Here is a 14,132-nt window from a genome sequence, read left to right as displayed (position 1 = left end):
CCAAGGGTCCATCAAGCCTAGCATCCTGTTTCCAACAGTGGCCAATCCAGGCCATAAGAACCTGTCAAGTACCCAAAAACTAAGTCTATTTCATGTTACCGTTGCTAGTAATAGCAGTAGCTGTCAACTTAATAGCAGGTAATGGACTTCTCCTCCAAGAACTTATCCAATCCTTTTTTAAACACAGCTATACTAACTGCACTAACCACATCCTCTGGCAACAAATTCCAGAGTTTAATTGTGCGTTGAGTAAAAAAGAACTTTCTCCGATTAGTTTTAAATGTGCCATACATGTTAATCTTATACTTTCACCACCCTACATTCATGTAATTCGTTTTTAATTAGATTATAATTCTGGCCCCCCAACATGACGTCTATAAACTTGTACTTAGTTTACAAACTGATTTAAATACCTCTCATTTTTGCTATCCCTATATGTTACCAACTTGTTCCATGTAACTGTTATGCTTCATATTATAAGCTCAATGTTCTTTGTAAACCGATATGTTGTAAATAGTTTATAATCTGATTGATTTAAATACGTCTTATTTATGTTATCCCTATATATTACCAATTTGTTCCATGTAACTGTTATGCTTCATATTATGGGGTGGATTTTAAGAGCCCTGCTCGCCTAAATCCGCCCAAATCCGGGCGGATTTAGGCGAGCAGGGCCCTGCGCGCTGGTAAGCCTATTTTACATAGGCCTACCAGCGTGCGCAGAGCCCCGGGACTCGCGTAAGTCCCGGGGGTTTTCGGAGGGGGCGTGTCGGGGGGGCGGGCCCGAACCGCGTGGCATTTTCGGGGCGGGTCCGGGGGCATGGCTACGGCCCGGGGCAGTCCGGGGGCGTGGCCGCGCCCTCCATACCCGCCCCCAGGTCGCGTCCCGGCGTGCAAGAGGCCCGCTGGCACGCGGGGATTTACGCCTCCCTCTGGGAGGCGTAAATCCCCCGACAAAGGTAAGGGGGGGGCTTAGACAGGGCCGGGCGGGTGGGTTAGGGAGGGGAAGGTGAGGGGAGGGCAAAAGGAAGTTCCCTCCGAGGCCGCTCCGATTTCGGAGCGGCCCCGGAGGGAACGGGGGTAGGCTGCGCGGCTCGGCGCGCGCCGGCTATACAAAATCAATAGCCTTGCGCGCGCCGATCCAGGTTTTTAGCAGATACGCGCGGCTCCGCGCGTATCTGCTAAAATCCAGCTTACTTTTGCTTGCGCCTGATGCGCCAGCAAAAGTAGGCCAATTCGCGCTATTTGAAAATCTACCCCTAAAAGCGCAATGTTCTTTGTAAACCGATACGATGTGCAAACGGCTATCTGTATATAAAAGCCTTTAAATAAGTAAATAAATAACGCATCTCCCGTTTAGTATGTCCAACGTACACTAAGTTATATGGACATACAATTGTATAAACAACCCTCTGAACGACATGTATACCGACCATAAATCTGGAAAGGATATTTTAATTGGGGGTAGTGAAATATATCTATAACCAAAACATTCTCACATACGGAGCATCTGGAACATTTACAATGTCCCCTATCACCTTCACCGAACTTCCTCCTCTTGTTCTGCGATAGCAAAGATCTTAAATTTCTTTATAGCAAAAATTGGATTCTCCTGGAACCCTGGTAATGATCCCAGAACTGGCCAATGTTTCATAATTGTTTTAATCCCCCCAATCCTGGAAGAATGAGGAATACAACACACCAATCTATCCACCTGTGATCTATCCACTGGTATTAGCAAATTATCTCTCTTTGCATATAACCCTCTTTTATATGCTCTGATAATACATTTTTTGGGATAACCGCGGGAAAAAACTTCTGGATAAGGTCCTGCGCTTTAACCATATCGTCAGCGACCGAAGTACAAATTCTTCTGTATCTCAAAAATTGCTATAAAGAAGGGGTGAAATTTAAGATCTTTGCTATCGCGGAACAAAGAGAGACATAAATCCTACAATTCAAATAGTTTTAGAATTTCTGCTAAAAGGCTTAAATATATGCCCTATATTTACTGTTAAGGTCCTGGTTGCTGCAGTTTTAGCCGTTTGAGGTTCTGTCGGACAGTTTTGTTTGGCTAGAAGTAAAGAGTTTTGCAAGACTGCACAATTATTTGTGTTTTATATGCAGCCTGTAAGAAAGAATTGCAAGTGTCAAAGCTGTCCATCTCTTGCTCCACAAGGAAGTGTCAGAATTTATAAAAACACATTCTACAAGATCTTGTGCCTAGGTCCCTTGCAGACAAAGCAGAAGCATCAATAGAACAAATACGTAAAGTAGTACTTTGGAGTTTTTGCAAATATTTATGCAACATTATAGAATTGAGAGATGGAGATCTTTATTTGCAGCCTTTGGACTACAAGAATCTCAGACCAAACCACACTTTTCTGATATGCCTGTATAGTTCACAGTTGGGGGAATATGACCATTTTAGACCAGCCTGCTTAGGTTTTTGACAAAATATTTTGGGTATTTTAAGGAGTTATGAAAAACTGCTTTGCTAATAGCTAATGTTGGTGTTTTTTCCAGTGTATGAGATTATTAAATGACTGATGAAATAGTGGGAGCAGGAGATATTGGTTGTGGTTTAACCAGCAAAATCTTCAGGAGAATTGGATTTTTGTTGGTCTCAAGCTTGCAATAAAAGATCTTGTGATGCAACCTGCAAGAAGAACAACAAGAATAGGGGAATTATGGTAGGATAAGACCACATTTCCAGTGTGCACCTGTTTGTACACATAGGACAGTTTTCAAAAGGATTTGCCTGGGCAACTGAGCAGTTAACCCAAGTAAATTGCCCAGGCTGAAAATTGTTCCCCTCTGTGACCAAACGTATGCACAGTGTTTCACAGTTTTCATACTACTAAGTGCAGGGTAAAGAGGTGGCTATGGTGCAGGATTTCATATTGAAATTCTCAAGACGTGCTTCATTTACCTTGTGTGCTTTAGAACCCACAATTTCTGCTGGCCCCAGATTTTCAAAGGGAAACTCCATACAGCATTCTCTTTGAAAATTAGCTTTCGGCTATGTGGAAACTGACCTGCAAGCTTCCTGACCAGCTTCAAAATTGCCTCCAAGTATGTCTGAATAACTGGCAGGCTTGCTAAGCAATAATTTAGTAAAACTATTGCCTGTTTATTTCCCAAATCCTTTTTGGTTTTCTTTATTTTTGGAATTCTCCAGTAGGCATGGAGGGAGAGTTTCCTGCTGTCTGCTATTAAGTCTTTGCAATCATTCAGATGATACACTTGCACTTAATAAGTAAGAGAATGTAAATAAGTGCAGAATGATGTTATTTTTACATATTCCTTTTTGTAAATAAAGAAAAGGTTTTGATTGTGCATCTACTTTAAAAAGATAGACATGAGAACACGAAAAGACAGGTGACTCACTCATCAGACAATTGCATTCCCTCCCAGTAGCACCCTTTCACCATATTTCTCATGATTATGATACTCCCTGGTCTCTGTTCAAGTCTCTTTTTATAGAGGAACCCTAATAATTTATTTATTTATTTATTTGTTTGTTTATTTAGAGTTTTTCTATACCGGCATTCAAGATAAAAAATCACATCATGCTGGTTTACAGTTAACAGGGGGTGTAATATGAAATTAAAACTGTAACAGGTGAAGAGAAACACTGAAGTTACAATGAAACAAGGATGTTCAAACTGGGTGAAGAAGGAAAAGGCTAGAGGAATTTAACAGAAAATTTAACAGAAAGAGCAATTATTTACAATGTTCTAAGAGTGTCTGACTATGGTTGTTGTTGAATTGAGATTCAGTTAGGGTCTGGAAGGCTTGTTTAAACAACCACTTCTTAAGCCTTTTTCTGAATGTTAGAAGGAAAGGTTCCTGTCGAAGATCAGGAGGAATGGAATTCCATAGCGATGGTCCTGCAATAGAGAAAGCCCGGTCTCTTCATGTTATAGGTTTTGGTATGGGGTACATGTAGTGATCCTCTGTAGGCTTCTCTAATGGGTCTGGAGGAGGTATGTTTTCTGAACGGGATTTGTAGGTTGAGTGGAGCATGGTGATGGATGGCTTTGTAGATAATGGTAATAGACTTATAAATAATTCTGTAGTGTATTGGCAGCCAGTGTAGGTCTTTAAGGATGGGAGATATATGGTCTCTTCTCCTCGTGTTTGTCAGTATTCTGGCTGCCGCATTTTGGACCATCTGAAGAGGTTTGGTGTGAGATGAGGGGAGACCTAATAAGATAGAATTACTCAGTCCAATATTTGATATTTAATAAATATGTAAGGAGTTAATGTTTTTTGGCTTCCTACTTTCCCACAGGCTACTTGCAACTAACTTACAAAAAAAGCACCATACTGCATTGGAATCAAGATACCTGTTTCTTTAATAGAAAGTACAGTTTTGAAGGCATGTATGTTCCAAACTACTTAGAACCATTCCTCCTCAGCTTGGTTACTATTTTCCATGGTCTACCAAACGTTTGTCAAGTGACTTTCAGAAAGTGAAATATCAACTTATATTTTTTCCACTGGGTATAATCAGTTTGTTCAAAGATAACAGTACATCAGTGCTTGTGTTACTGGACAAGTCTACCAAACTGGCTACATTCCCTCTGACAGAGTGGGAAGATGCCTGCCCATCTTCTGTACATATATATGCTTAGGCTGTATGTGGTGGTGTCTGTCAGTGACCTACTGTTGCAGCTCAGGCAGGGAGGAGATGCCATGTGCCATCAAATATTTGTAAAGACCACATAGTAGCACACGCTGCAAAGCTGGGCAGGGGGGTTAGGGATCAGAAGAAGGTTGAGAGACTGGCCAGCTAGAGGAGAAATGAGGGCCAGGGAGGCAGAGGTACCAGCTGGTTGGAAGAGGATGCCAAAACTTGATGGGTAAGAGGCAGAAAACGGGAAGAGTTATTGGGTCTGGACAGGAGTGTTTGCATCATTGTTCTGCAACTGTTTTACAGGTGTCAGCTAGGAGTAAAATATCTTCTTTGTCGACAGATAAGCATGAATTAGGCATAATCTGTGGGTGATGACATCCAACTGCACGGACATAGACCAGGTTTCAGAACTCAGTAAAGACTTTGAGCATGTGCGGGACTTCTCCTGCATGCACTGTCTCATGGGCCTCTCATTCTTCGTCATTGCTATCACACAGACATGCCCCAGTCTTTTTCTTAACATTTTTTCAGTTTTAGGCTTTAGTGCCATTGTACTGCTGCATGGCTTCTTCTCTTTTTTGCCTCTGCCCTGGTAACCACTTCAACAGAACAGTGTTTGCAGGTGCATCCTCCCCACTGAGAAGTATGCACAGAAAGTTAAAAGATAAATTCCCTGCGTGCACTTTGACGGGAAGATACCCATTCTGTCCTAGCCCCACCCCTGCATCTTTTCCATACATGCGCATACTTTTCCTACACTTTGCATAGAGGAAAAGGGAGAGCGAGAGGGCATTTTTAAAGGGGCTTTATACTGTGACCACCAAACAACTTTGTCTGGATAACTTTAGACTGGGTATTCAGCCAGCATGGATTCAGGCTGAATATCCAGACAAAATTAAGAGGACAAAATTATCCAGTTATCTTTATCCAGCAACACCAGCTGTATATGGACCTCTCTGTCTCTGAACTCCAGTTCATCCCGACCCCTCCCATCTCAATCTCTCACTCGTTCCACACACCTGCAATCCACCTTTTACTTCCTAATCCTATGCTAATTTATCTCTATTCCCCCCCATCCCCACCAGCATGTTATCACCTCATCTCTCTTTTCATCTCTTCTTCTCTCTTACTCGTTAATTTCCTTTTCCCACCTCATGATTGGGGCACCAGAGATGAAGCTGCAAATGCAAATCTCCACAGCTGCTCCTCCTCCCATTTCCACATTACATACTTCTTTCTTATTTAGAGAAGTGTGTGCAGAACAGGAAGGGTAGCATACGCAGTTCTTCAATTGTCCCCTCTGTTCCCCATCCAGTGCTTTGTGGCACGTGAGAGGCAGGAAGAGAGGCCAGACCCAGCCATACTGCTATTCCAGAAGAGGCAGGGAGGGAAAAGCTAGGCCCAATGATGTTACTGCATCAGGGTGGGAAGGGAAGGAAGAAAGGATTAAAGCTATGTCTGGTGGTGCTATAGTTGCTACTCCAGGAAAAAAAAAAAAAAAAAGAAAAAGCCAACCTGAGCCATGCTACTCCAGGCAATTCATAGGGAGGGCCAGTACTCTTTCCTTTCACCCCCAACTCCCCTCCTTCAAAGCAGAGCGTGATGTTGCAGTTGCATCAACAGCATTAAGGCTTCTTGGTTAAGAGTAGTAATCCTATGCCTTCTGTTAAGGGTAGTAACTGCTGCTCTGTACTAGTTACCCCCAAGTTTAATATCTCCACCGATTTGCCCTATTGTTGCGTTGAAGGTATCTGTTTTGGAACACGTAGTGGTTTTCATTGATCAATTTTTGCAGCCAGCAGTAGTAAAAATGACTTCTTATATTAAAGATATGGCAGATTTTTTTAGATCATTACAAACTGCTCAGGTTCTGTCACAACCTTTATTGTTGGTTACTATGGACATCCAAGCATTGTACACCAATGTCCCTTAGCAGGCTGCGTGGGAAGTGGCTGAACAGGTTTTCTTACAGCGTGCAGTTCTTTGCGGATACCTACAGAATTTCTCTGTGCTTTCTGATGTATGGTGCTGTGTAGTAACTATTTTGTTTTTGGAGGCAATTTTTACTATCAAAGGCATGGAATTCCTATGAGTTCATCTATGGTGCCATCTGTTGCCAATCTATATGGGTCATGTTTGAAGAACATAACATCTATACTTCTATACACGATTGGACGTGCGTTTTGGACATGCGTCCATATCCTCCGATGCAAAACGGGGGTTAGCGCGTCCAAAAGATGCTTCCTATTGCGTGCGTAGGTAATAGTGCTCATCACATGCAAATGCATGTTGATGAGGCTATTATCGATCACCCCTCTGGAGCTGGCGTTAAGTCTTGAAGCCCAAAAAGCATACAGAAAAGCAGAAAATACTGCTTTTCTGTACTTCCTCTGACTTAATAATTTTGTGGTGATATTAAGTTGGAGGGGAAAAAAAGCTAGAAGTGTCCCCCCCCCCCCCAAAAAAAATTTTTTTTTTAAAGTGTACTGGCAGTCAGGTTGGGAAAATTGAGCGTCCATTTTCCTAAGTGGGTAATAGCCACCTCTCCTAGGCGCCTGCTGCCGAGGAGGTGCACTTTCCCCTACTGCCTCCCTTTTACCGTGGCAGTCCATTTGCATGTAGCATTGGATGCCCCAGAGAACATAAGAAATTCCATGCTGGGTCAGACCAAGGGTCCATCAAGCCCAGCATCCTGTTTCCAACAGAGGCCAAACCAGGCCACAAGAACCTGGCAAGTACCCAAACACCAAGAAGATCTCATGCTACTGATGCAATTAATAGCAGAGGTGGTTGTTAAGGGAGCGGACGCTCAATCATGAGTGCCCCTTTAACGTATGCTAATATTGCATCGGCCCGAATAAAATGGTATCAATATATCGATGATATTTTTATGCTTTGGTCATCTACTGAATAGCCTTGATAGCAATTTGCAATTTACTGCCACATGGGAAATACATCAACAATAGCATTTTTAGAAGTATTGGTCACCTTGAGGGAAGGTAGTTTTCAAACTACTGTGTATCGAAAGCCTACGGATAAAAATAATTTGTTAGCTTTTCATAGTTATCACTCAACATCCTTTAAATCTGGGTTGCCTGTTAGTCAGTTTTTTCATATTAGGATTTCTTCTTCATTATCTGAGTTTGAGAGCCAAGCTGAAATATTGTCAGCTAAGTTTTCTGCTAGGGGTTACCCTAAAAATGTGATCAAGCAGGTGAGGTTTTGCAGTATAAATCTTGCAAAAATACTGAAAGATTGGGGTGTGTTTTGAAACACACCACTCTATCGTCTGCTATTGCAGCTGTTATATGTAAGCACTGCCATGTTCTGACTCTGCATAAGATTTTTCAGGAACCTCCTTTGATTGCGTTGTCTTGAGGTTCAAATATCTGTGATTGAATTGTACATTCTTTTTTGGGAGAATGTCCATCTGTTGGCATAGGAGAACACTGAAAGTGTAGTAATTCTGATTTTTGCCACAGTTCAGTTGTTGGTGCAAACTGGGCAGCCTCTGTAACTGGCTATTATATACAGAGAAAGTCTTTTATATATTGCTCATTGTATCATGTTGTGTATGTGTTCATCTATCCTTGTCCAAAGGTATATGTAGGTCGCACTCTGCATCCAATCAAGAAAAGATTGATTGAACATTGTTCATACTATGAATGCACCAATTGTACAATATTTTATTAATTTTCAGCATTCTTTTTGATCAGATAAAGGGGACCATCCTAGGTTGTGTGTTGGAATCTACACACGGAGGTGACTTTTGCTTTACTGAACTACTGCGAACAGTTTAGGATTTATACTTACTCCGTATCCCCAAAAGATTTAAATGATGAATTGGATTGGACATCATTACTTTGATTCGTCAGTGGTACTTCCAGGAGTTCTGTGATTGGCTTCTTTCAGGTCACATGGCTATGTTTAAATAGATGCCATGATACAAATATTGTTTGTAGGGAACAGTGTTAGACTTTGCAAACACTGCTGGATTGCTACCCTGTTTAAATGGTGGAAATATTATTTATATGGAAGTTTTTCTCCGCCAGAAAATAAAGTTTTCCCTGATGAAGGATTTATCATTTGAAACACAGCCACGTCAGCTTTGAGGATCTTCGAGCTGGACGCATTTTTGTGGTATTATTCTTTAAGTGGGAGAGCGCAAGTATTTTTTGGACTGTTTGTTGGCGTTTAGAAAACAAAAAAAATGTATAAAAAGATATAAAAACAATCATAAAGATTAACTGTTTGAATATTGGTGATTGGTTGGGCGTTTATGATTATAAATTGATTGCCACAGTTAACCAGGATAGAACCGTTGGCTGGTTATGGATGAAACCCCACCTCCCACCTTTAAATATTTTTTTTCATTCAGTTAATAGATTACTTACATAAAATAATATTGGAGTGTAAATAGGAAATGTTCGCTGGGTTGGTAAATAAATTGTTGTTCTACATGGTTATAATATCCTCTTAAATGCGTTTCTGTTAATATATCCAAAATGTATATTAAGTATTTTTATAACTTCAATAAAAATGGGTAAAGGCACAAAATCACAGCTTTCTTCAGTAACTCATGTTTATTTGTAGCTACGTTCTTAACAAAATAGTACATAGTGGATCTTCTTTATCTCTCTCTGTTGAATAAATGGAGTATTCTAGTTCTGTCATCTGTACTCTGATGTTTTGGCCATCTTTGAGCTCATTTGCATGATGTACTGCAAAATTCTGCAAGCTAAGGTTAATACAAAATTATTAGAACAAAAATATGAATAAGTTTAATGCTAGTTCATAATTTAATATGAATATTCTGAAAATAGAGTATATGTAACGTTTTGTTTTTCCTTTGATATTCATTACAGAACAGCCAGCTACCACATTTGTCTTTCCGTTAAGCATTAAGCAAGAGGAGGAACCACATCCCATTGCTCATGAGGATTCAAAGAAAAGAGAAGATACAAGCAGTCCATGTACAAGTATGTGTATAAGCAGAATTTTTGAACTGACAACTTGTCTAAGAACACGACCTATTGAGAACGATAACCACTGCAGTCTGATCAGCCATTCATAGCTGTTTCATTGTGCAAAGGGCTGATTAGTATCAGTCCAGCTTTCAAAACTATCCATGGTACATCAGTTGTGCACATAAGTGGCTGTGGAAATTTATGGTAATATCTAATAAATTGTGTGGCGGCAACCGTATAGTTTATAAAATACTCTGAAAGTATGCGTGCATGTTTGTAATGTAGGAACCCACATACATTCTCTAACCCAGTTGTTCTCAACATTTATTCGGCCGGGACACACCTGATAGATGGTTCTCAAATGTGTGACACACTGAACATGTGACCATCATGGGGATAAATGTAAATATACATTCTGCATCCTCAAGAACCCCCTCAACCCCCAACGATGGGTGCAGAGCAGAACTAGGGCATTACCCGTACAACTCGCCATACAAAAAAAAAGATATTCTGGTTCTGATGACATCTCAGTAAAAGCAAAACAAACTCTCTTTACTGGCAGGCACAATACCCCCTCCTTATGAAAAGACAGTAATTTACCACTAATGCATGTCCTATTGAGAAAACACAACAAATAAGATTGATACAAATGCCTACATGCTAGTAAAATACCTCACCTCAGTCACACACACAGAATCGACCTTCACCAAGTACAGAAAAACCACAAACTATAATTCCCTGTACGTACCTGGATCAGTCCAGACAGTGGGTTATGTCCCCAATCCAGCAGATGGAGTCAGCACAAGCTTTGAGGGGGGGTATCCATATATACTACTACCCCCTCTGCAGGAGTTCAGTATCTTCTGACTCCAGCAGATGCGAGTAGGGGAATCAGGCTTCCCCTCCTTTTTCTTCACTTTCTTGCTTGATTATGGCTTGTTGTTGTCTTTTTCTGTGGATCAAGTTTGTATCAAGTTTGTATTAAGTTTAAAAAAAAAAAAAAAAAAAAAAAGTAAGGCAGAGTTCTTTCAACTTCTGGGGAGTGGCTTCTCTTCCTTGTCTCTTCTCTGCGGCCTTGCTGTTTATTTCTCGTTGCAGCCAGGGGTAAGTTTGTTTTTCCTTTGTAGTTTTTTCCTTCACAGCTCAGCCCCCGGTGCCCGCGAAAGCCGGTGGAGCCGGCCTCTTCGCTCTTTACTCCCTCACCCGCGGCCATTTTACAGCTCCTCATGGGCTGCTGAGCCATTTAGGGAAAGATGTCTGGGGCGGGTCGTGTGGCCAGGAAGGCCCCCCCGCGGCACCCTCCTCTATTTTCAGACAGCGGGCAGTGCGGGCCGACCGGGCCCCCCCGCAGCGGCGCCTTTGTGCGCGTGGCCCCCCCCGTGGCTTTTTCTTTTCTCCTGCAGCGATCCCGATGCCGCGGCCGTCCCGCTGTGCGGCCTGCGGAGACCCGGGGTCCCGGATTTCCCGGGAGGGCATCTGTGCACGATGCCTTCCCGGGGGGGAAGGTACCTCACAGTCCCTGACTGATTTCTCTTTTTTTGCCCGGGCGGTGCGGGCCGGCCACTCCGCCATTTTTGGCGGGAACGGCGGCCATTTTACATTCTGAGCGCCCTGAGGCGCAGGCCACGAGGGGGAACGGATCCCTGGAGGCCACGAGGGAGAACGGATCCCTGGAGGACTCTACCAGCGGGGGTGTTCCCCCGATTTTGGTGCAGGAACCAAGCACCCAGAGCCAGGGAGCAGGAACCACGCCGCCCCCGAAGCGCACCCGAGCAGGCCGGGGTTCTCTCCGGAGTTTATCCTGCTCATGCATACCGCTTATCTGCAGGGGCTGGAAGCACCTGTGGGACCCCCCCCCCCTCCTAAGATCCCTCGGATGTCGCCCTCGACGCCGGCCCCCCCCGACCCTCCGGGAGTGGGGGCCTCCCGCCTTCCTACCCGGGTCCGATCCACGCCCGCGGCAGTGGGGGCGGTGCCAGACCCAGCGGGACATGGACTTGACCTCCCGGACGGGGGACAAGGGGACGGCACACAGGAGGGGGATGATCCGCGTACCCTACGCCTCTTCCAGAGGGAAGAGCTGGACGACCTCATCCCGCAGATCATCCAAGAATTAGATTTGGATCCGCCACCAGACCCGCCTGCCCCAGTAGCTCCCGCTGTCATCACTTCTTCAAGGAAGGGAGATCCTGTCCTGGCGGCACTCCGGCCGAGGGCTCGGGCTTTTCCCATTCATGACTCGTTTTTACAACTTCTCACCAGGGAATGGGACACCCCGGAGGCCTCCCTGAAGAGCAGCCGGGCTATGGAAAAGCTGTACCCGCTCCCCGAAGATTTTCTGGACCTCATCAAGGTCCCAAAGGTGGACTCCGCAGTGTCGGCGGTCACGAAGAGGACGACTATCCCAGTGACGGGAGGTGCGGCATTGCGGGACACACAGGATCGTAAGTTGGAAGTTTTCCTTAAGCGGGTTTTCGAGGTCTCCGCTCTGGGTATGCGGGCGGTGATGTGCAGTTCGCTTGGCCAGCGGGCTAGTCTCCTTTGGGTGCAACAACTCCTCACATCTCAGAACCTGCCGTCCGATGAGGCTGCCCAGGCAGATCGGCTAGAAGCCGCAGTGGCGTATGGGGCGGACGCCTCGTACGACCTTTTTCGGGTCCTCACAAGATCCATGGTTTCGGTAGTGGCAGCACGACGACTACTGTGGCTACGCAATTGGGCGTCTGATACGTCCTCTAAGTCCAGTCTGGGCTCTCTTCCCTTCAGGGGCAAGTTCCTCTTCGGGGAGGATTTGGACCAGATCATCAAGTCCCTGGGGGAGAACGCTGTTCATCGGCTGCCGGAGGATAGGTTTCGACCATCCAGAGCGTTTTCTTCTTCTCGGACCAGAGCCAGAGCGCAACGGCGCTACAGGGGCTACAGACAGACGGGCTCCCGGCCATCCGCCCCCAGGTCTCAGCCCTGGTTGCGCGCCTTCCGCGGGCATCGGCCCGCACGCACTACTCCCGGAACCGGGAACCCCTATACCAAGTCTTCACAATGATGCCAGTCTCGCCCACTCCCCTGTCCCCAGGATTGGGGACCGACTAACGTATTTCTAAGCGGAGTGGGCACGGATCACCTCGGACCAGTGGGTCCTGGATACCATAAAACACGGCTACGCATTGGAATTTGTCCGCCCCCCGCAGGGAAGGTTCATCTTTTCCCCCTGTGGCTCGGACCTCAAGAGAGGAGCGGTGCAGCTGACTCTGGACAGACTCCGGGAGATAGGCGCTACTGCGCCCGTGCCCTTCGGAGAGGTGGGCTCGGGCCACTATTCCATCTATTTCGTCGTACCAAAGAAGGACGGTTCCTTCCGGCCTATCCTAGTCCTCAAGGAAGTCAACAAATCCCTTCGAGTCGTTCGGTTCCGCATGGAAATGCTCCGGTCAGTGATTGCGGCGGTGCATCGGGGGGAGTTCCTCGCCTCCCTGGACTTAACGGAGGCCTACCTGCACATTCCCATCCGCCCGGACCACCACAGTTTCCTTCGTTTCAAAATTCTGGACCAGCATTTTCAGTTCACGGCTCTCGCGTTTGGATTGGCGCCGGCGCTGCACACCTTCACCAAGATCATGGTAGTTGTGGCGGCAGCTCTCCGGAAGGAGGGCATCCTGGTTCATCCTTATCTGGACGATTGGCTCCTCCGGGCGAAGTCATTCGATCATGGACGCTCAGCGGTGACTCGAGTAGTACGGTTTCTACATTCCCTGGGATGGGTAGTGAACTTCTCCAAGAGCTCCCTCATGCCCTCGCAATGCTTGGGTTTTTTTTGGGGGCAACTTTCGACACCCTACTGGGCAAAGTTTTTCTGCGCCAGGACAGAGCTCAATCCTTGCGGGATCACACACGACGGTTCTCTGCGTTACCAGAGCCCACCTCCTGGGACTACCTGCAACTCCTGGGAGTGATGGGGTCCACCATCGACCTTGTACCTTGGGCTTTCGCGCACCTCAGGACCTTACAGTGGGCGCTCTTCTCCCGTTGGAAACCAGTATTGCAGGACTATCAGATGATTCTCCCGCTCCCACAGAATGCCAGGGACAGTCTGGGCTGGTGGTTGGATCCGCCGAACCTGGCCCGTGGCATGTCCCTCGATCTGCCAAATTGGGTGGTGGTGACCACCTATGCCAGTCTAGCAGGCTGGGGTGCAGTCTGCGATCGAAGCGCCACGCAGGGGACGTGGTCCACGGTGGAGGCGAAGTGGTCAATCAACCGTCTGGAAACCAGAGCGGTCCGGCTAGCTCTGCGACATTTCCTCCCGCTTCTTCGGAACCGAGAAAGATTGATACAAATGCCTACATGCTAGTAAAATACCTCACCTCAGTCACACACACAGAATCGACCTTCACCAAGTACAGAAAAACCACAAACTATAAATATGGAGACAAAATGAAATGCAAATCTGGAGAAATGGAAAGAGAAATATAGCACCTAACATAGTCCCAGGATCTGCAATAATGCACACAAACTAATCCGCACAA

At 45.4% G+C, this 14,132-nt stretch overlaps 1 protein-coding gene across 11 annotated transcripts in view; it reads left to right on the top strand.

Moving 5' to 3' along the window:
* The window catches only part of LOC115094273 (zinc finger protein 282-like), a 115,544-nt gene that overhangs the window by 25,137 nt on the left and 76,275 nt on the right, over nt 1-14,132 (top strand). For all 11 annotated transcript variants that reach the window (XM_029607161.1, XM_029607162.1, XM_029607164.1 and 8 more), the window contains exon 7: nt 9,508-9,621. In XM_029607161.1, the coding sequence (XP_029463021.1) occupies nt 9,508-9,621 (114 nt within the window). The remainder of the gene's footprint in view (nt 1-9,507; nt 9,622-14,132) is intronic.

Source organism: Rhinatrema bivittatum, chromosome 6, assembly GCF_901001135.1.
Source record: "Rhinatrema bivittatum chromosome 6, aRhiBiv1.1, whole genome shotgun sequence".
In the NCBI taxonomy this organism is placed as follows: domain Eukaryota; kingdom Metazoa; phylum Chordata; class Amphibia; order Gymnophiona; family Rhinatrematidae; genus Rhinatrema; species Rhinatrema bivittatum.
The sequence above is the reverse complement of the archived record's forward strand: the minus strand, read 5'-3'. Positions and strand labels throughout refer to the sequence as shown.